This window comes from Eleutherodactylus coqui, chromosome 1 (genome assembly GCF_035609145.1).
Source record: "Eleutherodactylus coqui strain aEleCoq1 chromosome 1, aEleCoq1.hap1, whole genome shotgun sequence".
Lineage (NCBI taxonomy): Eukaryota > Metazoa > Chordata > Amphibia > Anura > Eleutherodactylidae > Eleutherodactylus > Eleutherodactylus coqui.
Genome location: NC_089837.1, coordinates 179,399,072 through 179,423,826, shown reverse-complemented (window position 1 = coordinate 179,423,826; position 24,755 = coordinate 179,399,072). Strand labels below are relative to the sequence as shown.

General features: G+C 38.3%; 1 protein-coding gene across 1 annotated transcript in view; it reads right to left on the bottom strand.

Annotated features, from left to right (window-relative positions):
- Positions 1–23,652, bottom strand: part of ADGRB3 (adhesion G protein-coupled receptor B3) — a 918,092-nt gene extending 894,440 nt beyond the window's left edge. Inside the window, exon 1 of the mRNA XM_066604215.1 lies at positions 22,896–23,652. Within this exon, the coding sequence (XP_066460312.1) occupies positions 22,896–23,652 (757 nt within the window). The remainder of the gene's footprint in view (positions 1–22,895) is intronic.
- Positions 23,653–24,755: the final 1,103 nt, after the last annotated feature.

The window sequence follows — 24,755 nt, the reverse complement described above, 5'->3', positions numbered from 1 at the left end:
GAACTACACTGCTGGATGGGGCCGAGGACAGCGGAGATGAGGGTGTGGGTGCAGGCCATGAGGCGGTAGTGCCTGTGTCCTGAGAGGGGGGTTGCATCTCAGTGGCAGGTTGGGGCACAGGGGGAGAGGCAGGGGTGCAAACCGGAGGCGGTGAACGGCCTTTGTCCCACCTTGCGGGGTGCTTGGCCATCATATGTCTGCGCATGCTGGTGGTGGTGAGGCTGTTGGTGTTGGCTCCCCGGCTGAGCTTTGCGCGACAAAGGTTGCACACCACTGTTCGTCGGTCGTCAGGCGTCTCTGTGAAAAACTGCCAGACCTTAGAGCACCTCGGCCTCCGCAGGGTGGCATGGCGCGAGGGGGCGCTTTGGGAAACACTTGGTGGATTATTCGGTCTGGCCCTGCCTCTACCCCTGGCCACTGCACTGCCTCTTGCAACCTGCCCTGCTGATGCCCTTGACTCCCCCTCTGAAGACCTGTCCTCCTGAGTAAGCGTTGCACACCAGGTGGGGTCAGTCACCTCATCGTCCTGCTGCTCTTCCTCCGAATCCTCTGTGCGCTGCTCCCTGGGACTTACTGCCCTTACTACTACCTCACTGCAAGACAACTGTGTCTGATCGTCATCGTCCTCCTCACCCACAGAAAGTTGTTGAGACAGTTGGCGGAAGTCCCCAGCCTCTTCCCCCGGACCCCGGGAACTTTCGAATGGTTGGGCATCAGTGACGATAAACTCCTCTGGTGGGAGAGGAACCGCTGCTGCCCAATCTAAGCAGGGGCCCGAGAACAGTTCCTGGGAGTGTTCCCGCTCCTGAGCAGGTGTCATTGTAGTGGAGTGAGGAGGCTGGGAGGAAGGAGGAGCAGCAGACAGAGGATTCGGATTGGCAGCAGTGGACGGCGCAGAACTGCGGGTAGACGATAGGTTGCTCGAAGCACTTTCTGCCATCCAGGACAGGACCTGCTCACACTGCTCATTTTCTAATAACCGTCTCCCGCGTGGACCCATTAATTGGGCGATGAATGTGGGGACGCCAGAAACGTGCCTCTCTCCTAATCGCGCAGCAGACAGCTGCGACACACCTGGATCAGGAGCTTGGCCTGTGCCCACACCCTCACTTGGCCCTCCGCGTCCTCGGCCACGTCCACGTCCACGTCCTCTAGGCTTACCCCTACCCCTCAGCATGCTGTATTACCAGTGATTAGATTTCCCAGGCAGGAAATAAATTGGCGCAAGACTGCAGGCCAAATATAATTTTTGCCCTTTTTGGAAAACGAAAGGCCCCACTGCCTCTAGTGAATGAATTATCTAAGTTTAATAACTGTGCTGTGTCCCTGCTTATGTGTCACAGAACGTGAGGGTAGCAGAGTTATTAACTGTGGCAGAGCAGGTATTTTTTTTTCCCAATTAAGGAAAGCAAATGGCGAAGCCAGCAGTAAAGCGTAGCTGGGTGCGTATGATTTAGCAATGTTTTTCACGCAGCTCACACGTCTCCACAGGCGTAAGGACGGACACAGGCTGGACAAATAGATTTCTTTTCAGTTTTTTCCCACCAACAGGCAGCACTGCGTATATTCAATGAACCTGAGAAGTTTAATAACTGTGCTGTGTCCCTGCTTATGTGTCACAGAACGTGAGGGTAGCAGAGTTATTAACTGTGGCAGAGCAGGTATTTTTTTTTCCCAATTAAGGAAAGCAAATGGCGAAGCCAGCAGTAAAGCGTAGCTGGGTGCGTATGATTTAGCAATGTTTTTCACGCAGCTCACACGTCTCCACAGGCGTAAGGACGGACACAGGCTGGACAAATAGATTTCTTTTCAGTTTTTTCCCACCAACAGGCAGCACTGCGTATATTCAATGAACCTGCGAAGTTTAATAACTGTGCTGTGTCCCTGCTTATGTGTCACAGAACGTGAGGGTAGCAGAGTTATTAACTGTGGCAGAGCAGGTATTTTTTTTCCCAATTAAGGAAAGCAAATGGCGAAGCCAGCAGTAAAGCGTAGCTGGGTGCGTATGATTTAGCAATGTTTTTCACGCAGCTCACACGTCTCCACCGCCCGTAAGGACGGACAGAGGCTGGACAAATAGATTTCTTTTCAGTTTTTTCCCACCAACAGGCAGCACTGCGTATATTCTATGAACCTGCGAAGTTTAATAACTGCGCTGTGTCCCTGCTTATGTGTCACAGAACGTGAGGGTAGCAGAGTTATTATAACTCTTGGAGAGCAGGTATTTTTTTTCCCAATTAAGGAAAGCAAATGGCGAACCCAGCAGTAAAGCGTAGCTGGCTGCGTATGATTTAGCAATGTTTTTCACGCAGCTCACACGTCTCCACAGGCGTAAGGACGGACACAGGCTGGACAAATAGATTTGTTTTCAGTTTTTTCCCACCAACAGGCAGCACTGCGTATATTCAATGAACCTGCGAAGTTTAATAACTGCGCTGTGTCCCTGCTTATGTGTCACAGAACGTGAGGGTAGCAGAGTTATTATAACTCTTGGAGAGCAGGTATTTTTTTTCCCAATTAAGGAAAGCAAATGGCGAACCCAGCAGTAAAGCGTAGCTGGGTGCGTATGATTTAGCAATGTTTTTCACGCAGCTCACACGTCTACACAGGCGTAAGGACGGACACAGGCTGGACAAATAGATTTGTTTTCAGTTTTTTCCCACCAACAGGCAGCACTGCGTATATTCAATGAACCTGCGAAGTTTAATAACTGCGCTGTGTCCCTGCTTATGTGTCACAGAACGTGAGGGTAGCAGAGTTATTATAACTCTTGGAGAGCAGGTATTTTTTTTTCCCAATTAAGGAAAGCAAATGGCGAACCCAGCAGTAAAGCGTAGCTGGCTGCGTATGATTTAGCAATGTTTTTCACGCAGCTCACACGTCTACACAGGCGTAAGGACGGACACAGGCTGGACAAATAGATTTGTTTTCAGTTTTTTCCCACCAACAGGCAGCACTGCGTATATTCAATGAACCTGCGAAGTTTAATAACTGCGCTGTGTCCCTGCTTATGTGTCACAGAACGTGAGGGTAGCAGAGTTATTATAACTCTTGGAGAGCAGGTATTTTTTTTTCCCAATTAAGGAAAGCAAATGGCGAACCCAGCAGTAAAGCGTAGCTGGCTGCGTATGATTTAGCAATGTTTTTCACGCAGCTCACACGTCTACACAGGCGTAAGGACGGACACAGGCTGGACAAATAGATTTGTTTTCAGTTTTTTCCCACCAACAGGCAGCACTGCGTATATTCTATGAATAATAACTGTGTTGTGGCCCTGCCTATACAATTCTTTCCCTGCAGTATCAATGGAGGGTGCAATGCTCTGCAGAGGCGATTTTGAGAAGCCCAAAAAAAATGCAGCACAGCCAACAGCAGCCTGGACAGTACTGCACACGGATAAATATGGCCCTAGAAAGGACCGTTGAGGTTCTTGAAGGCTACACTCACTCCTAACACTCTCCCTGCCTATGCAGCACTTCTGTCCCTAATGCCAGGTGCAACGGTCTGCAGAGGCGATTTTGAGAAAAAAAAAAAAATCCCACTGCTAACAGCAGCCAACACACAGCTATCAGTGGCCCTAATAAGGACCTTTGGGGGGTCTTGAAGCCTACACTAACTACCAATTCTTTCCCTACAGCAGCTCCGGTATAAACAGCACTGTCCCTCATCTAACTCACACCGCATCTGAGGCGAGCCGCGGGAGGGGCCGACTTTTATATTAGGCGAACACCTGATCTCGCCAGCCACTCACAGCAGGGGGGTGGTATAGGGCTTAAACGTTGCAGGGGGAAGTTGTAATGCCTTCCCTGTCTTTCAATTGGCCAGAAAAGCGCGCTAACGTCTCAGGGAAGGAAGTGAAAGTAACCAGAACACCGCATGGTGTTCGTCACGAATAACGAACATCCCGAACACCCTAATATTCGCACGAATATCAAGCTCGGACGAACGCGTTCGCTCATCTCTAATAGGCACCATAGGGTTTGGATAGTTTATATTGTCATGCACCATAATTTTAATGACAAACTCAGCTTTTTAATAGAGCTGCTGTGTAGTGATGTTAGGCTTCTATTATTTACTGGGTGTTATTTGTGTATGGTAATTATTTTCTTTGATGTTAATTTGCTGAAGATTCTTTTATTGTACTGATTATGCACTGTTTTTGACATTGCATGTTTATTTTATCTTTTGTTATATTTTTTACTACCAAAACACTCAAAACTCCCAAATCTAGAGAAAATGCATACTCTCTCTCTCTCTCTCTCTCTCTATATATATATATATATATATATATGTGTGTGTGTGTATATATATATATATATATATATATATATATATAAATCAGCATCTTCACTTCCACATTCTGTATTACTTGAACAGATACTACATTTTTCTTGCCCAGTTCTAAAGTATATGAATATGAAAAAAAAAAATCTGTGGCTCATAATTGGCAATAACATGGGTGACATTTCAAATGAACTTTTGTTTTTATAAACTTTTTTAATGCGCCACTAATAATAATATAAATAGTGACTTTAGTTGTTTTTTTTTTTAATACAGAAGATAGTTTAGAATTCAGCTTGCTGGAACATTGACAAATATGCATAGGAAGGATTATTTAAGCTAAGACGAACTCAATGTACACTTTATGAACAGTTAATGTTACCAATAGGATTATACTGAAATGAGAGCATGTATTGCATTTGGCAAGAACTTCAAACACAGAAATTGTTTTGAGACTGCCAGACTACTGTGTACTAAGTCTCTCATCTATATGCAGATTTAATTTTAAAGGCATACAGTAGTTGGATTTATGGGTAATACTTCCATTTTGCATAGTGTATGAAATAAGTGAGGGAAAAAATATTTTTTGATATTTTAGATTCAAAAGAAAGCTTTTAGTACTCACTATTATATATTGTACAATAGTAATAGAATGTTTACATTTTAATGCTATGACCAATTTACAGTAACAAGTCCAGATTCAGACAATGTTAATACATTTTGCTAATCACATCCAATAATTTGTAGGGGATACATAAGTTTTTTATTAGAGGAAGATAAGGCTCACTATGAAGGGGCTTGAGTATAATGTTATGTTCACAAATGTACCTAGAATACTGCAAAATTTTGTAGCATATAGACTTAACATTTATGTTGTCTTTTATTAAAAAAACATCTTCTATTTGCTCAGATTGTTCTATGAGCATTTGCAATATTTTCAGACAAAATGATAAAGCATAACACTTAGGCCCTTAAGGACCAAGAACAGTAAATCCCTAAAAAGTGTCTGGTCCTTTAGGACCAAAACACTATGGTCCTTAAGGCGTTAAAAGAAAGCCGAAGCTCAGCTCAGTAACATGTATCATAGTTACAACTATGAGATCTTGGTTATAAATTAATTCAAGCCAACTATAAAATACCTCAGGCTTTTTTATGAAATGTAGCATAGACTAAAAGGTAGCGATGTTGGCAATAGAAACCAATAAAATTCCAGGTGCTACTTATCTAGGGTCAAATGAAAACAAAGATCTGGTACGGTGTTAGCCAGTAGAGCAAAATGTGATTGTTCCCAGCAAGAGAAACCACGTAATCTTGTAGATATTTATCTACAAGATACGTGGTTTCTCTTGCTGAGACCAAGCACATTTTTTATCTAGGGTCAGTAACATGAAAGACAATACATGATTGATCATTTTATAGGAAATATTTTTCTTGACTGAAAGTAGTTAACTCATCACAACAACTTTTTTTTTACTAAATTAAATCTATGTGTGATCAGCTGATCTCCTCTGATTCAGCTTTTAAAAACCTCTGTCAATAACCAGAGGGCATTTCAGAAAATACAGCTGTAGTATTTATTCATATGAATGGTTGACCAGGTCCATCATAGAGGATGGTGCTCTTTGTTGAGCTGAATTCACATATACAGTATTGTTTGTATCCAGCTAGTTGTTTTATGCCTGACCCAGACACAACTTTTTGCACCAGTCTGACATCCATAGCCGAAAAAACGTACAGCATGCTAGATGTTTCTGTCTGGGATACACCCAGTGTTAAAACTGCTACGAACAATCCTTTCCCTAGCATGCCAAAGGGAAAACAAGGAGTTGCCAGATATACAGAAACTGGGCCTTTGTGGCTTTAGTGGTGGACTACTACTCTGATGCCTCATCATGAGACACCAACATTAAACACCGAATATTTTTATATAAGTATATCCTATGAACATTATTGGCAGTAGGTTATTTTTAACTTCTTTGCTACAAACACCCTCTAGTACTAATTACCTCATTGTGCATTAGGGCTCAGTCCCACGGGCGCATCGGCGCCCGTGTTACTGCAGGAAGGAGACGGCCGTACCTCAAGACAGATGTCTCTCTGCAGCGCCGGGAGAAAGACGATGTGACCGGCTTCCTTGCCGGTCATGTGTTCTTTCTTCAGCGCTGCAGAGAGACATCCATCTTGAGGTACGGCCGTCTTCCTCCTGCAGTGAGGGCTCAGTCACACGGGCGCATCGGTGCCTGTGTACTGGTGCCGATGCGCCCGTGTGACTGAGCCCTTACAGTTTACAATAGTGCCATGCCTAGTGTAGGCATTTCATTACTATTTAATAGAAGGCGTGAGCTTAAATGTTACAATAGATTTTTTATGTTCAAAAGATTTCTATTGAAACTTTCAGGGAAATATAAGAAACATAAATGCATTAAAACATAAAAGATATAACAAATAAGTTGTAATTAAATAAATTGTGTAACTTGTCATATTGTCTTTTGCTTTACAATAATTTAATCACATTTTCATATAGACTTAGAGGGAGTAATTTTGTTGGTGATATATGCCAGATTTCTGTACATCTCTCTCAAGTATGGATATACCAGAGGCCCTGCTTATGATAACCATCAGAAAGGGGTCCACATATTGTGTTATTCTCCGATTGCTTAAGAAACCAACTAACTAAGTTAAAAAAAGGGGGGGGGGGGAGTAAGGTAATATAGCGGGGTACCTAAGAACATGGAAGATGAAGAGTCGAGAAGCAGAAATATAACACAATAGATTTTTTAAAAAGCATGTCAAAGAGATCATTAATATATATCAACCTGAGTATATCTCTCTTATAGTCATATCGCTGTGTAAACAAGACAAAGTATAGCTTCAAGTCCCTGAAAACTTTATTTGTTCATCCTATGTCCTATGAATGTTTTAAGGCCATTAGTATCAAAACTCATGTTATCATTAGATGGCAATGTATGGATCCCTAGTGCTTCATTTTGGATATTTGCTTTATGAAATATTGTTTTTTAGCGCTCTAAATAGAAGCATCAAACAGGAATTGATTATAATATAACATGTATAGAAGCAAACCTTGCTACTAAAGTCACGGATACAATCATGTTAAATTACCTTACTGAGTAATAGCTGCCGATTTGCAAATGTCACTTTCATTCTGTAAAGATATATAATCAAGTATATGTATAATCTATCTATCTATTCAATTATGTGCTAGTTAATTTTGTGCAAAACCTTTAAATGGTTAGGTTTTGCCTGCATTTTAGATGTGTTGTTACACTATGGAGCTCACTTTCTTTATCTGTGGCTGGAAGAGGAAATTTTATTAAAATGGTAGTGCCTCTAAAGCAGCTCCCTTAGGGCTCAGTCACACGGGCGCATCGGCGCCCGTGGTACTGCAGGTAGCAGACGGCCGTACCTGAAGACGGACGTCCCTCTGCAGCACCGGAGGAAAGAACATGTGACAGGCTTCATTGCTGGTCATGTGTTCTTTCATCAACGCTGCAGAGAGACGTCCGTCTTCAGGTACGGCCGTCTTCTTTCTGCAGTAATGGCTCAGTCACATGGGCGCATCGGCGCCGGTGTAGGGTGCCGATGTGCCTGTGTGACTGAGCCCTTATAGTATTTAACATGCTGATGTCATAATACCACAGCAATTCTTTAATGCAATAAACTCCTTAATGTCGACTTACATATAGGGGAAATCAAGAAGTAAACTCCAGATGGAAACATTACATCGGCCTAAAAATTTGGAGAGCATAGCTTTTCATGATTTTACATTCTATTATATTGCAGATGAGGTATTTAAAACACTGGGTGTTGACTGAACCTCTTCCAAGTGCCGAACACCATTTATTGTATTACTCCTACTCTACCCTTTTGTGGACAGTTCTGGAAAACCACAGATATAAGTCTTGACAGCTCCTACTTTTACATAAGCTGGCCATGTGGATATTGGAAGTAGCTAAAAGGTGATAAGATATTGGGAAATTCCATCTGAGATCCCTCTATGAGCAAATAGAGGACTTCCAAACCTTTATAATTTTCTTGATACTAAATATTGGATAGAACATGGTGTAACATGGTTATCACATATATTTATTAAAAGACCTCTATAGTTTTTGAATAGTTACAACAGACACATGATATACCCTGATCTGATTTTTGTTAATTCCTTCAACTTTGACACACAACCTGAGCATTGTGCATCCATTTCATTCTATCATTTGATTGGAATCCTACAAGGGCCTAGAGGGTTAATTTCACAGGCATATGTACATATCTTATTTGTTCCAAATGTTTGATCTTGCACCTAAAGGTGGAAAATAAATGGAGAGTAATTATTCCATCATTTACAAGTGAAGATTGGTCCAAAGCTAGGGAATCACATCTAGTGGGTCTCCTACAATGAATAATAAACACATTCAACTCTATATTTTGCAGCAATATTATATTAAATATTGAGCAAGAGCAACATCATGTCCAAACATTGTTATTCGAAACACTCTTTATGGCACTTAAGGCGGGGCCAATGAGGATTTACAGGAGACCTCTAACTGTAAATCAATGGTGTAATATGGTTAATACTGTCATCCCTATGAGAGAAATTTCTACAAAATAGGAAATGTCCTTAAAATCTTCATAAGCTATGGGATGTATGGTGCAATTTCTCGAATACAGTCTTTACACAAATTGCTTTTCAGCGATTATTATATCAAATACAACCCAATAATCATGATAGGTAATCTAGGATACATAGCCCTTTATATTTTAAGTATCTATATATTTATATTTTGGTCTTCTTCTACTTCATGTATTTCTAAGAATCCAGCCATCTGATTTCTTTGATTTTCCAGTAATATCAGAATAAAATGAAGCAGTGTATAACTATGTACTGGTATAAACATGTATTTTAATTAGAGATGAGCGAGAATGCTCGTTTAAGGCTGCTACTCGATCGAGTAGCAGTCTTCTTGAGTAACTGTGTACTCGCCTGAGCAGCATGCAGGGGGCCGGCGGGTGGCGGCAGGGGGAAGCGGGAGGGAGCGTGCTCGCTCATCTCTAATTTTAATATATGACCTAGAACAGAACATTGAAACTGCACTTGTTTGTAAGTTTTAAATTATTCTTAAATAAAACAAGTATCTAAAAAAGATGAGACTTACTTATTGCTGAGTATGTCATTTGATAAAGACTCACCATGATACCATAATGTGTTATCTACTGTTTTGCATAAGGTTGTAGTAAACCTACAGTGTTATAATAATTTATGAAACACAAGAAATAGGTAATATCAATGACAAACTCCACTCTGCTACATCATCATGCATAAATTCCTAATCTCTGGACATGATCTAAATCCCTACAAGATCTATTCCTTAATATACTGTAATAGCATGATTAAAATCTCTTTATTTAGTTACGAGTGACCTATTAATAACATACATGCTTACACTAGCAAGGGAAGTTCCCTACAGCTATTGTATTTCCACCAATTGACAGCAGGATGGTTTATAAGATTGCCAAGCACGCAGTACCCCATGAACTGTTGATGTTATCTCAACAAATTTAAAGAATTGGGCTTTTTTATATTCAGTTGAATGGCTGACCATGTAAAGGAGTTATGATTAGTGGAGTCCGACTGCTAAGACTCTACTGTATCTGAGTACAGGGGTCCTCGCATGAATGGGACAAATTGAACGGGAGTGTCACGGACTACAGAGCGCTTGTACTTGGCAATATTCAACACTCCCATTGAAATGAATGGAGTGTGAGGCGCTTCGACAGCCTCTGTTCCATTCCTGTGGGGACCTTTGGTACCCTTGCTCTTGAGATCTGTCAGGGTCTCGTTGGTCGGACCCCCACAGATCATAAAAGTTATCTGCTATTCTGTAGACAGCTGATTACTTATAACTTGACACAACCCCTTCAACAGCTCCCTGACTTGGCATAGAAGGGGATCCTAACTGGTGTGCACCTCTCAATGCTCTACATATGCCCTAATCGAGCAAATAACAAAGGTTATTTTTATAAGCAACCCCTTCTATCTTTTTACAGGCATGTGCAATTTTACATATCTTTGCATTAATGTAAATAGCAAATTCTCAGACTAATGGACCTTTTACATGGGACAATAGTTAGCTAAATGATTGCACAAGTGCTGAAACTACCGCTAAGGTCGTTATCACTCTCGTGCAGAGTGTTTAGATGGACAGACTTAAAGCTGGATCGCTGGGTTCTCCTTGGATTCTCACTCCGTGCTTCTCCTTCTATATGAATGGGGAACATTTAGACAAAAGTAGAAGCTAGCGATCCAGCGATAATGACTTGCGAACGAACAGTGAGCGATTTTTTTTTTGCATTTACATTGCACAATTATTGCTCAAATTAGTTTAACGTATTCTGAACGAATGGTTACGTGTAAATGGGTCATTAGTTTGTTTGTTACAAATTTAGCAAAAGGGAGCTCCATAGTGCAGAGAACTAAACGATAGGCAAAGTAGAGAAATAGGAAAATTGGTACTTCCAGATGTTGTGCTGCGTCACAACATACAAGCGCTGAATAAATGCCCCAGTGGCTGCTGGTATTTATGGAGCAGGAGAAGATCCATGCAGGAATAAATTCTGGCTGAAGATAAAGTACTGGTGCACTGTATGGAGGACTATGGATATAGTGAATAAATAAATTTATTATTGGAAGACTGATAAATGCAAGAAACAGACAGATTTAAAAAGCCTGCTTCTCCAGTCAGCGGGTGACGTCAGAGGGTCACTTGAGTGCTAAGAGAGTTAAATCTGCCTGTTTCTTGCATTTCTCTGTAAATGACCAGATGAAGCTGACCATCCGGCACAGAAACACATTGTCTTCTGTCTACCAATAATAAAATTATTTATTAACTACATCCGTAGTCCTCTATACAGCGTGCCTAACTTTTTTTTCAGCCAGAATATAGTTTCTTTGTTGGTACTCATGGGCTGAATGATAAACAATATCACTGCCACATTACTCTTACTGAATAATCAAGTGCTACATTGTGTATAATAAAAAAACTGAAGATATAGATAGAGAGATAGATATATATAGATAGATATGAGATAGACAGATAGATAGATATGAGATATATAGATAGATATGAGATAGATAGATAGATAGATAGATAGATAGATAGATAGATATGAGCTAGATAGATAGATAGATAGATAGATAGATAGATAGATAGATATGAGATAGATAGATAGATAGATAGATAGATAGATAGATAGATAGATAGATAGATAGATAGATATGAGCTAGATAGATAGATAGATAGATATGAGATAGATAGATAGATAGATAGATAGATAGATATGAGATAGATAGATAGATAGATAGATAGATATGAGATAGACAGATAGATAGATAAATAGATAGATATGAGATAGATAGATAGGAGATAGATAGATAGCTATGGGATAGATAGATAGATAGATAGATATGAGATAGATAAATAAATATGAGAAAGATAGGTAGATAGATATGAGATAGATAGATAAATAGATAGATATGAGATAGATAGGAGATAGATTAGATAGATAGGAGATATATAGATTAGATAAATAGATATGAGATAGATAGATAATAGAGATGAGCGAGCGTACTCGGAAAAGCACTACTCGCTCGAGTAATTTGCTTTATCCGAGTATCGCTGTGCTCGTCCCTGAAGATTCGGGTGCCGGCACGGAGCGGGGAGCTGCAGGGGAGAGCGGGGAGGAGCGGAGGGGAGATCTTTCTCTCCCTCTCTCCCACCCGCTCTCCCCTGCTCCCCGCTGCGGCTCACCTGTCAGCCGCAGCGGCACCCGAATCTTCAGGGACGAGCACAGCGATACTCGGATAAAGCAAATTACTCGAGCGAGTAGTGCTTTTCCGAGTACGCTCGCTCATCTCTAATAGATAGATATGAGATAGATAGATAGATAGATAGATAGATAGATAGATAGATAGATAGATAGATATGAGATAGATAGATAGATAGAAAGATATAGATATATTAATCAAAGTAAATCATTGCAATTATATAGAAATATGTTCATGACATATTAAAGGGGTGTATACTAAACACAAGCTTAAATAGAACTGCCATATGTACAAATCATTAAACTTATAATTCCAATACCCAATGCCTAAATATACTTGCTTATAAAATATACATTCTGGTGTATAAATATATGCTTATATTATATATTTTCCAGAAGCATCTAGCTGAATAAAATGTATTTACAAATGCACATGATATTTTCAAATTTCCTATCATTTTCTCTTTTCATCCATTTAATTGATTTTTAATATAGCAAGACTTTTATTCAGTATAGCTTCTATAATTAGGTTGCGTCATTAAAGAGTAAATGACTAATTTCTTAAAGTTAAATGTACTGTAAATGTGACATTTATTCTATTAGCTCACACACATTAAAAGAATAAGGAAGATGTATAACACCTTAGATGTTTTGAGAAAATGTTATTATGGATGAGGTGTCTAAGAAGATTACAGTGTGCCTGGAGATGCGATTAATTAACAAAGTGTGAGAAACAGTTTTGAGTATTTTATTTATTCCTTACATTTAAATAAAGTTATTTAGTGTGAAATCTGTGAAATCGTCCTGCAGTATCAAACATATGTGCAAGAATATATTGGATGCTGGAGAAAATAACAATAATAATGCAGAGTGGGCCACAGAAAAATAGCCTAACACCACACTGTTATGCATGTTGTTGCCCATAGCAAGTAATCACGGTACAGATTTTATTTACCATTGCAGTATGAAAATTGAAAGCTGCACTGTGATTGGTTGCTTTTGGCAACAAAGACAGATTTTAGTAGATAGCTTTCATAAGAATGTTGTGTCTGTCTCTTTTTCCATTGTCCACCCTGTCATATATGATAACATGTTGAACTCTTTAGACCATTATTGTGTAACTTCAACAAATGGAAAAAGGGATGGATTCTAAATTGCAATGTTATTCAATAATAAGGTACAGAATTTAACTCTAAGGGTGGCACGCACAAAAACATGCATCTGTTACATCTAATGCATTCCCTATGGTGTGTTCACATGTCTGTGTTTTACAAGCATGTGCCTGTAAAGATAGGACATGCATGCACCATAGGGAATGCACACATCTATGTACGGCACACGCTCATCTGAATCCACCCTAAGGGTAGAAAGTCAAAGAAGAGTCGAACACAATATAATATCTTAGGCCTCAGTCACACTGGCGCATCGGTGCCCATGTTACTGCAGGAAGTAGACGGACGTACCTGAAGACGGCCGTCTCTCTGCAGTGCCGGAGGAAAGAACATGTGACCGGCTTCATTGCCAGTCATGTGTTCTTTCATCATCAGCACTGCAAAGAGACGGCCGTCCTCAGGTACAGCTCTCTTCTAACTGTCAGTCACACGGGCGCATCGGCGCCGGTGTAGGGATGCCGATGTGCCCGTGTGACTGAGCCCTTACTTTCAGATATTATACATAAATAGAACCTTTCCCTGGGTAGAATCGATGGGCCTGGCTGCAAGGCTCTGTATAGCGCTCTGATGACTCTATCCCTGTTTTTTTCCATAATCACTTCCATTTGCCGAGATTGGCTCTTCTTGGATTCAACTGCTGGCCCTCTCAATTTGTCAAGCAGTTCCCAGTGATCACCCTCAATGCGTAATACTAGACTGTCAATCAAGTCCGACATCACCCATTTAGAGTGAATTCTGCTGATTCTACACAGTGAACTTATTAATGTCTGTGCACTGTAAAGTCCCAAATATTGGCACAAACCAGAACTGCACAATAATTTACAGCCATTCTGCACTTCTCTCGCCAGTTTGGCAAAGGAGCTAGAGAAATGGGCAAAGTTTAGCAGGAGGAGGATGGGGACTTTCATGGCCCAATATATTTATTAAAATGTACACTTAAAATTGACATAAATAATAGTATAAATCTATGTTAAGCATTTGAATTTCATGTGCACGAGTAGCAAAAGATTAGCCAAAACTCTAAAGAAGCACGTGCTTCTTAAAAATTTTGGCACATCTTTCTTCAATGCAGTTTAGATTAATGCTGTCATATAAAACAGTAATCCTAATAAATTCATCCCAAATGTTTCTAGGGAAGATCAGCTCTACAATACGGCATCTGGTGGAGCATGCCTCATTTTTTGTGCTATTGAATGCCATTGAAACCTAATGGACAAAACTCTGTATGACATCAGAAGCATACAGAGGCTCAGTATTGCCAGGTATCGTAGACCTATAAGATTCTAGTATTGTTGCTCAATATTAATCAGCTCAGGAAAAATTTTTTTGCAGATAATAAAAAAACATGACTACTGTTATGAATAATGCAAGGGATTTATTAGCAGGTCATATTGTCATATAATGTTAATAGCTTTGTCACATCCTTGTCACATATGTCTAGAGATTTTTCGAATTTTTTTATGCCACCTACATGCTCAAAAATGGAGCTACTTTGTAAATGTCTCAATTGACAAATCTCTCTAAAAACCATACCCCACCCAATCTTCACCCCTTTTCCAACCATTTTTGAAAAGTGTCCAGTGAGACTTTACATCTGTTCTGTTTTGGGGAAATCAATAGTAAGTTTGTCCAAATTGATTTGCACCAAAAAGGGAGGCAAAATTTATTCAAGGATACTGACAAAACACCAATATGGAATAATAGAATATTTCTATTTCTATATTTTTATTTCTATATTCTAACATAACAACATACAATATTTATACCAGCCTCAAAAACCTGTGTTAGCAATGGCAACATCTATTCTTCGAAATATTGAAAGCAATTTTGATTCTTTTTGTTCTAAACTCTTCTTTTGAAAGCATTCCTATCTTCCATTTTTTTATTTCTCTGAGCACAACGACAGGCCTGTGGAGCAGTGAGTGACACAGCAATTCACAGAACACGAAAGAGAGAATCCCTGTCTTCTGCACCATCTACTCAGGCCCTGTACTAGGCATAACCAAGTTTATCAGTTTTGCATGGAGTGTTAATTTAAACCATAAAAGGTGCATGACCAATTTTTTACAAAATATGCAAAATATAAATGAGCTAAACTCAAACCGACTGTTCAAACATGCATAAAATTTGCATTCTTCTACTTTTTATAGACTTTTATTTCTTAACCTATTTATTTAAACCTGCATTGGCTAATCTTTGCACTTCAAGCTCAGGTCATGTTCAGGGTTGGTGAAAGAAAAAGAGAAAGAAAACCTTTCAGATTGTAAAGAAATAAACATCCTTTCTCACTAAAAGCTTTCTAAGTACTTCTTCTGTGCTTGCTTGGAACACTGAAAGAGAGACTTGTTTGAGCTCTTGTAAATGTTTCTGTAGTCTAGAATATTAATTGTACCACCATACAAATTGCATAATCTATGGCAACCAAAAACTATTTAGAGTTCTGCTCATTAAACTGCAGTAGTCAGTAGATTTGCTATGACATAAAGTGACACATATTATTACAAAGCCAAATGTTCTAAATGATAGTCATACTATACAATTCATTTATTCACAATTGTTAGTGTATATTCCTTGAAGTCAAGAACTTGTAGGAAGCACACTTCCTGTTTTAGTCAATAAAAATAGAAGTTTATGAAACTCAGATTACATTTCATGTAGGATAATAAAATAATTAACTATGAAAAAACCCACTAAATCATAAAGTAAGAACATAAGTAAAAGAAAGTAAAAATAATGCGAAAGTTTCTGTGAAGTTTGACCTTTCTAGAGTATTCCAGACAACTGAAAGATGTAATTGAGATAATTTCTTATTGGACTTCATACTGCTATAGTAATACTAATTATATTCTGAGCTGTTTCAAATTTCCATGGTGCCCTTACTCATCTACTACAGACTTTGGGCTTCTCTGACCATAGACTTTCATAATATCAGCTGTAACGAGCAGGGTATAGACACTGTAGCATTTTCTGAAAATATTTGTTAAAGGTCAGTAGTTTTGGATTCTTTTAATACTTAAAATAGCTTATCAGTGGCTTTTTCATTTACCGTACATTTTACTTCTCAGCATTTCACCATTAATGGGATAAGACAAGATTCACTTGCAGAACCGATCCCTTCCTATTGTTCTACCAACCTTGTATCACAGTTGTTTAAATTGCATGCTATTTCTGTTTACCTAGAATATACAAGGATTTACTACTGTTAATCCCAGTTATAAGTTTCCCTTATGGTGAAGAATACAATTAATGAATTACATGCTTTCAAGCTTTTGTAGGAAAACTCTCAAGTTCTACAAGGATTCAACTTCTTAAGTAAGTACAAACCTATCCTTCCATGAGAGACATTTCCATGTATCACAAAATTACCTTTGGATACACTATATCACTTTTTCTTTACATGTCTCAACTGCATAGGCCTAAAGCATATATTGTATTGACACTTTTTGTCTTCATTTGTGACCTTCTTATTTAATGCACATACAGCAAGCTATTCATATGCAGATGAAGTAAACATTTGCTAGACACTTACTGTGTTATTTTAACTTAAGGCCCATTTAGACACAACGATTATTGCTCAAAAGATATCTTTTGAGCGACTTTTGAGCGTTGTGTCATTTACAGCGCGAGATGAGCGTAGGATGCAGAAGACAAATGGGGTGTCCCCTCTTGTCTTCTGTATTCAGCTCTTACCTGCTCCGAGCACCCGGCTGTTATACAGTCAAGCGCTCTGAGAGGAGGATGCAGAAGAAAAGCGCGGTGTCCCCGCTTGTCTTTTGCATCCAGCTGTTCTCCATTGCACCCTGCTGTTATACAGCCAAACTCTCCAAGTGGGGTATGGAGAACAGAGCTGGACCGCTCTGTTCTTCTTACCCAGCTTTCATCAGGGAGCAGGATATAGCTGAAACAATAGTATCAGCTGTATCCCGCTGTGAATACCTGATAAGGCTCATAGTTGTCTTTTAGCATGCTGAAAGACAACTATGAGTGACAGCTTAACGAAAACTGCACAATGTCAGTGAAGTTACACACAAAGATTATTGCTCAACAGGGCGGCTTTTAAGGAATTGTGAGCGATAATCGTTGCGTCTAAATGGGCTTTAAATGACAATTTACTGCAATGCTGTGAATTCAGTTATCATGATGGGCCAGTCAAGGTAAAAATTGCTAAATTCTATATTTGTTAAGGGGTCACGCCGGCAAAAAAAAATGTAACATTAATTATGTATCTATCCCCCAGTATATATAAGCCATGGAATGTGATGTCATTACATAAAATGTAATGGCAGTGTCCTTCCTGCAGGCAAAGGTGGTACAGGCTATATTGATGTGCTTATGTGATGTTGTAGATGTTGTACTGATGCATCATGGAATTGATAGCACAGAATAGTGAAAGACAAAGCAGGGACAAATCTCTGTATCAAGATGGTGCATAATAAGCATTAGACAAGTGGCTGCACCAAATTACAGTGACTGCAAGATTTCTCCAGAGTATAACAGGCAGGATGTGGAGCAGGGATAGAAAAATGTATTTTTCGCTGAAGTGGCCCTTTAATCTAATTTCACTTAGCTAAAGAAACATCTGCTTCCTAAACAGTAAAATAAGTGAAATGGCCACATGAAGGAAACTAGAAAATCATTGGTTTACATTGACAGTTCGCAAAATTTTAATTAATGTCCCACTTGATTAAAATTTGATTTTTTAAAACAGTTGACCAAAACTACCAGCCAAAGACTTTGTAAAGTCATTTGCAAATGCTTCCTTTTTATTTACAGTATGCACTTTCAAACATATTTTTAGTGTACTTTGCCACTGGCAATGCAGGCAAATCAACATGAAATGATGGCTAGTAGGCATTCTAAAAAAAGGTAGCTGAAAGCTCTGTGGTGATTAATTATTGAAAGGTTGTCTTTCTATTTTTACTGTACTGAACAATATTTATTTTTTATTCTCCATCTCATTCATTCGCCGCGCTCACACACTGTAACTACTTACTTGACAGGTTTAATCTGAGGCATCTCTTATGTCTTATACATAGTATACCCAATGTATTAGGTAGACTACATTCAATTACATGGCGATTTTGATTCTTTTTTCTAGAGTTTTAGGTTTTATTCTACATTGTTAGCAGCATAAACTTTCAGTCAGACACAGGGCAGTATTTACAAAGTAAAGACTAATATGCAAAGTTTTAAAAAACTCAGTTTAGATCATGGCACCTGTCCCATTAAAGTGGAATTAGTGGAGGGAATCTCGGACATAAGTTTCCCCCAAAATACTACTTAATGAAGACTATAACTTGACATGATAAGTAATTTCTCTGGCCAGATCTTCCACAATTGGTTTAGTCTAAAAGCTCTTCACTTTTATGTCAGTATAATTTTTAATGCATAACAAAATTTATTTTGTACTCCATTCTTCACTCATTTAAAGCTGTTGCATAAGACTCATAAGGTTTAATAAGCTTGAAGAGATCATGAACTACCAATGTACAGTACAGTGAGATGGTTATAAAGTGAATATAAGAACATTTTTGAACAGCATCATGAATTGTAGCCCATAAGAACTTATCTGCTTTATGGCTATTGGTTTCCTACTTAGAGGCATCCTGCCACCCCATTGTTGATCTACGGTATAACAAATCTTCCTTATTCAATATGATACAAAAATGAAACCCATGAATTTCATTAGCATTTCTGTATATGTATTAGGTCATATGAAAGACTTTCTGAATGTCTGATCAATTCTCTTCAGCAGATGGAAATCATTCTATATTTTTGATTGCTATGTATTTCTTGTTCTGCAAAGCCTTGATTCCATTTAAAGATGGCCATAGGTAATCTTTACATTTTGCAGAAGCATCCATATCCACAAACTATCCCATCATTCCACACACACTTCTTTTTACATGAAGAGTTAAGCACAGCAAACCAACTTCAGATAATCCTATCATTTATAATATTTAGCTCACATGCAGGAGATTGGTTATTGGTTTCATGGTTAAATGTCATGTAAAGGGAATGGCACACGCTATGAATTTTAATGGAGAGACATATGCGGAAGCTTGTTTCTGATGATAGCGCACATGTTGGACTATGGGAGCATTTTTCAACCTAATATCTACTAGTAATGTGATTTCTGGCATATGCCTTTTTCTGGATCAACAACTGTGTATTCTGCAGTCACTATTAGACTCCCTAATGTAGTTTCCATGAATCAATTGCAAAGTCACTCTTCCAAAGCCATTAGAAATATCAATGTTAATGTATTCATTATAGATATTTGAAAATGCCTTTTGAGATGTACTTTCAAATAAACATGCCTCTGTGGAATATTTTGGTGATAGTGAAAAAGAGATGTCTTAACTACTTAGATTCATCTTGTAATTAGGCTTTCATAATAAAGACTTTAGTTTGCCCTCAGAGATTGCAGGTCGTTTTATGTGTTCTGGTAACCATGTTCAAGTATGACAAATGTGTAGGACAATAATTTCTCCTAACAGCACCATCTATTGTTTATTGCATTTGCATATACATTCTTATAGCTTGCGTCAGATTTCCCAGCAAACAGCAACCCTCTGCATAAGGTCTTGAAGATAATTATAAATCAATGGGAGGCGTAGTCTGCATGTCAGTAGTGTACTGTTATTGTTTGGAAAGGATGAAAACACCAAGATTTACACGAAATGCTCAACCCTTTGCAAATAAACCCCCCCCCCCATTATCTGATAGATAGTATTAGCCAGCAACCAGTCAGTGCCCCTACATTTAATCCTTTCATGCATATTTGCATGTATACTTTTGCTAGATGCTTTCGATATTTGTAATATTGTCAATGGAGGCCTTTTTCTAAACATACTTTTCCAACTTTGCATAGAGAACTATATTCATCAAAAGTGTACATCTTCTTAGGACTGTAAGCACTATGTAAAGTTCTATAAAATGTCAGATGGCTTTCAAACCTTTGGGAGAAATGAATTGTATCTGCGTGAAGTGATGCATTCAGACTGATATGAGTTGCTGCAGCCCTGTGGAATGATCAGTCATGTATAGAAGAGGCAAAGCTGTGTCTAAGCCTCCCAACGGGGAGGTTAAAGAGCCAATTATTTATAATGAAACTGCTAGCAAATAACTGCAGCAATTAATGCAGAAATCTGCTGCAATTCCAGAGAGAACTTTAACAATAGTGCAGGGGGTGAATAACCTAGGACCATGGCTTCGACATTACTAAATTATCATCAGTTATATTGACAAAAAACGTCTTTCTTCTATCACAAGACATCAAGCATTTTTATAAATGCTTTAAAAAAAAACATTCCATTTTTCACCTGTTTTCCACCATAATATTGTTACCACAGCTATTGGTCTATAGCACAATTAAAATAATTGCTGATACCTGAAACCTCATTGGTTAGCAACAAAATGTGGTATTTGCAACACCTTTCATCTGCTTAGCTGTAAGGTTAGCTGTAAACCTTAAACTATGTCATGTGACTTCTGCCTCAATTCTCAATATATGCAAGCCCTGTAGCCGCCATTTTTAAAACTATTTATATATAAGATGTAAAAAAACTACTGAATTACATTGGATACTATCACTTATTACCATCACTTTTTAGGGAAGGGAGTAATAATGAAGATCAATTTCAAATAGTTGGTCTGTGCTCTTGTTTTCACCCATAAAAATAGAGCAATTAGCCTAAAGTAATGAGAAACATGAAATGGATTCAATTCTTTAATTTCCAGACCAGTAATTTCTATTGGGATTTTCACTGTATGCCTTAAGAAGACCAATCCTTATTTTTATTTTGTGCTTACACCAAGTGAATGGCTATAGTACATTTTGTCTTTTCTCAGTAATGAAAAGCATTTAATATCTTCCATGAAAGTGCAGTTGATTAGTCTCATAGGGTCAGAAAACTGTAGGTCATTATGTTCCCCCTCTTAGCTTTAAGGTTTTAGTTATATTTCATTGCAAAATGGAAAAGTCAGTCTATATACAGCTGTAAATAACAAACATTTATAAGAATCTAATAACAATAGATTACAAATGACGAATACCAGCAAAGATATCAGCTGCTAGATTTTTGCTTTATAGTAAGGATTGCTATATAAGTGTAATGAAGATGTACAGTGGTTAGTAAATTTCACATTTTATTATTCTGAACGTTGAATATCTTGTCCATCAAGTACCATATGTTTGGATGGAACATTCACATAGGTGCAGGCCCCGCATGAGGCCTTAATCTCTGCCTATATCTTTGTTACCTAGGACCAATCTTGGAACCCTTTTGAAGAGCTTGATCCTCTGATATGTTGCTGCAATTGTATTCTAACATGGCAGAACATACTTTGTGTATCCATAAAAGTAGCAGTAAGCTATTGTTTGCGTCTGAAAGAAGTGACTAACTCTTCAGTAAGAACATTCAGAAATTGCTCTGTGGGTAGCTCAAAGTAGATGCTATTAAAGGGAAGATAGGCAAAGAGAATGGACTATTGATGGCTGAAATAGTCTAGTTTAGAGCATTTACGATTGACCATAGTGGTGGGTTTTATACCTCAAACTGTTTGGAAGGCCTTCAGCTGTGACTTGCTATGTAACTATACAGTAGCTGAAGTGAATGTATTTACATCTTTCTCTGAGAAAGACACAAAGTCCACATGTTTAATAATATTATGACAAATGGCTTTCAACATACAGTATAAATATAACAGTGGGGCATACACAGAAAATGGAAAATGCCCAAGATGCTTCTTCAATGGCACTGCCAACTTGCAGCCATTGGGTTCTTTTCAGCACAACAATTTTTGTGCAATTGATTTTTTTTTTAGCTGTTTGACTATTTTACTGTAGCAATAGTCTATGAAAAATGCACAGCATGTATAGTGCATATACAACACATACGATATATCTCAATGGATTAATGGATCAACATATCTGCAGCATGATTGGAATCTTGAATTAAACCCCACATTTCACTCAATACAGTAGCAGGTAACATAAATAACTGTAAAGTGATATGTCACAGATCAGTTTGGCAGTCAGAAGGTTAAGGTAGTAACATGAAGCAATCATTTCAAATGGACTAAAAAGATGTGAAGGCTTGCAGTGTGAAATCGCTGTACCTGGAACTCATTAATTACCTTATCTCTCTATAGATGTGAGCCATACTATTTTTGATTGCATTGCTTTCCATGCAGACATTAGTTTAAGAGCCATGCATGATTTTAGTACTGCACAAATCTTGGTAATAGGGAACCCATTTCAAATGTCTACATCCATTCCAAATGATAAGATTTAAAGCGCCATACTTGGCTTCATAATAAAGCCCTATTAACCACTTTCTGTATAAAGGGCTAATAATCTGATGTCAAGCTGTGTATTTTCTACACATGGTTAATAAAAGGTAAAAAGTTCACCCTACACTTGGAATTCAATAGCTTACTGTGAAGACCCTTAGTTTTGGAATGAATTACTATTATTGTACATGGAATAATAGGGGGAAAAAAACATGAAGACCATTATTTTTGGTGCCATTGTTTAAAAAAGCTATGTAATTGACTGTGTATGGAATTGAAAGGAAAGTGATAAAATTCAACACCTACCTTCTTTGGGTGGGCGTTTTGCTTCCTTTGACAGGTTGCAGACCTGTGTGGTTTGAAGTTCCTGTGTTAGGCAGCCCTCAGTCTGCTCATTCAGGGGCAATACAACATTGTTTAGAGACACCAAAGACTGATCATCTATTCCCCATTCGCCCAGATGCTGGGGACAGGTGCATTTTGTATACATAATTCCACAAAGCTCTGTTTTGCCATTTTCCAATTTTAAGCAGTTCTCCAGCCAAGTGCACAAGACATGGCACCCAAACTGACTGGGGCTCACTTTATTCAATACCAGAAACTCCAAAAAGGATTTTTGGTCTTCATCATCCCTTTTGTGTAATCCATTGTAATCAATTGGGTATATCCGACGTAGCTGAATAAAATTTTTATCATAGTGCAGAAAAACAAAGGCATTCTTTGTATCACACAGCTGCATTATGGAATTGTTGTTTCTCAAAAGATCCTGTATTTTCTCATAAGAGAAGTGATCAAACTGGTAAGCCAAAAGAGAAAAGTTAGAGCAGCTGAAGTCCTTTTTGGAAAATTTCAGGTAGATGCTATATTTGGTCGGATCTGGGTTTTCCAACGTCCAGGTGCAGTTGGTAAAGTTTTTGGGAAACATCTCGCCTATCGAATACGATCCATAAATGACTCCTTTTACTAATGTTGAACACCAGAAGTCTTGGGCAGAATTAAATCCAAACATAACCAGTAGATAGGTGGAAAATATATAAATCAACAAATTACGAACAGCCTTCATCCTATGTCATTTGGCCTGTGGAAAACAAAATAAAATCAAAATGCAAGTTGAATTCTGCAAGCATTTGAAAATAGGGCTCCTGACAATATTCTAGACAGCTGTTTTCAAGACTCAAGCTAGCTTAAAAATAAACCTTTTCAAAAAGAAGGGCGAGTATATATATATATTTTTTTATTTTCCAAGCATGGGATTGATTTAATCGTGTGCAAACAGTGCCACCATGTGGATATTTGGTCTACACTTCCTTTAAAAATCCAAAATAATATTTCATAAAACATTACTTTGTTAACAATAAGGTTGCATTTATGTGAATTATGAATCAACAAGGCTCGTGACAGTGTCATCATTTATTGAATATCATAATGCTACATGATATTGTATACCAGATGATTTGATCACCTTCAAGGATTTTACATCTATTTTCCCTAAAATTATTGCCAGGGATTTATTTCATAAGACAGCATGTGATCTTGTTACACTATATATACAAGTGTGAGTACTATAGTGAGAAGTAGAGCTGAATTTAGAAAAGGATCATATCAAGGTTAGCATCCTATTGATTATGTAGTGTGCTGGCTTATGGCTATAGTAGGAAATTGCTATATGAAGAACTATCCTGATTGCTTAGGTGTTAATAAAGCACACAGTGGCAAATTGACACTCATGGCTGTCTGCATGTAAGCCCACTGAAGATCCATCTCTACAAATGAATCCAAGAAATGCAATGGAAAATGATACAAGCTCTTGGGGAAAAGAGTTGTGGGAATTAATTGCTCTGCATGGAGCAAATGCTAATGAGAGTACTGTTTAACACCCAAAAGTAGTGCAGTTAGGTAGAAATCAAGCAGTTAATTACTCCTGAACATATTGTCTGCCATAGCTTTATGTGATTTTGCAGATGTGCTCTTCCATAGCCAAAGCCGTGTTGCATTCATTTCCTCCATCAAAACTGCATACAAATGATTCACATTGCATTATAGTCTCTTGACATACATAAAAAACACATTGACCCTCATAATGTTAACCCTTTGCATCAATATCCCAAATTAGCAAAAAAAAAATCATCATGCACATGCAAACACAGGCAAGTTTATTTGAGACAA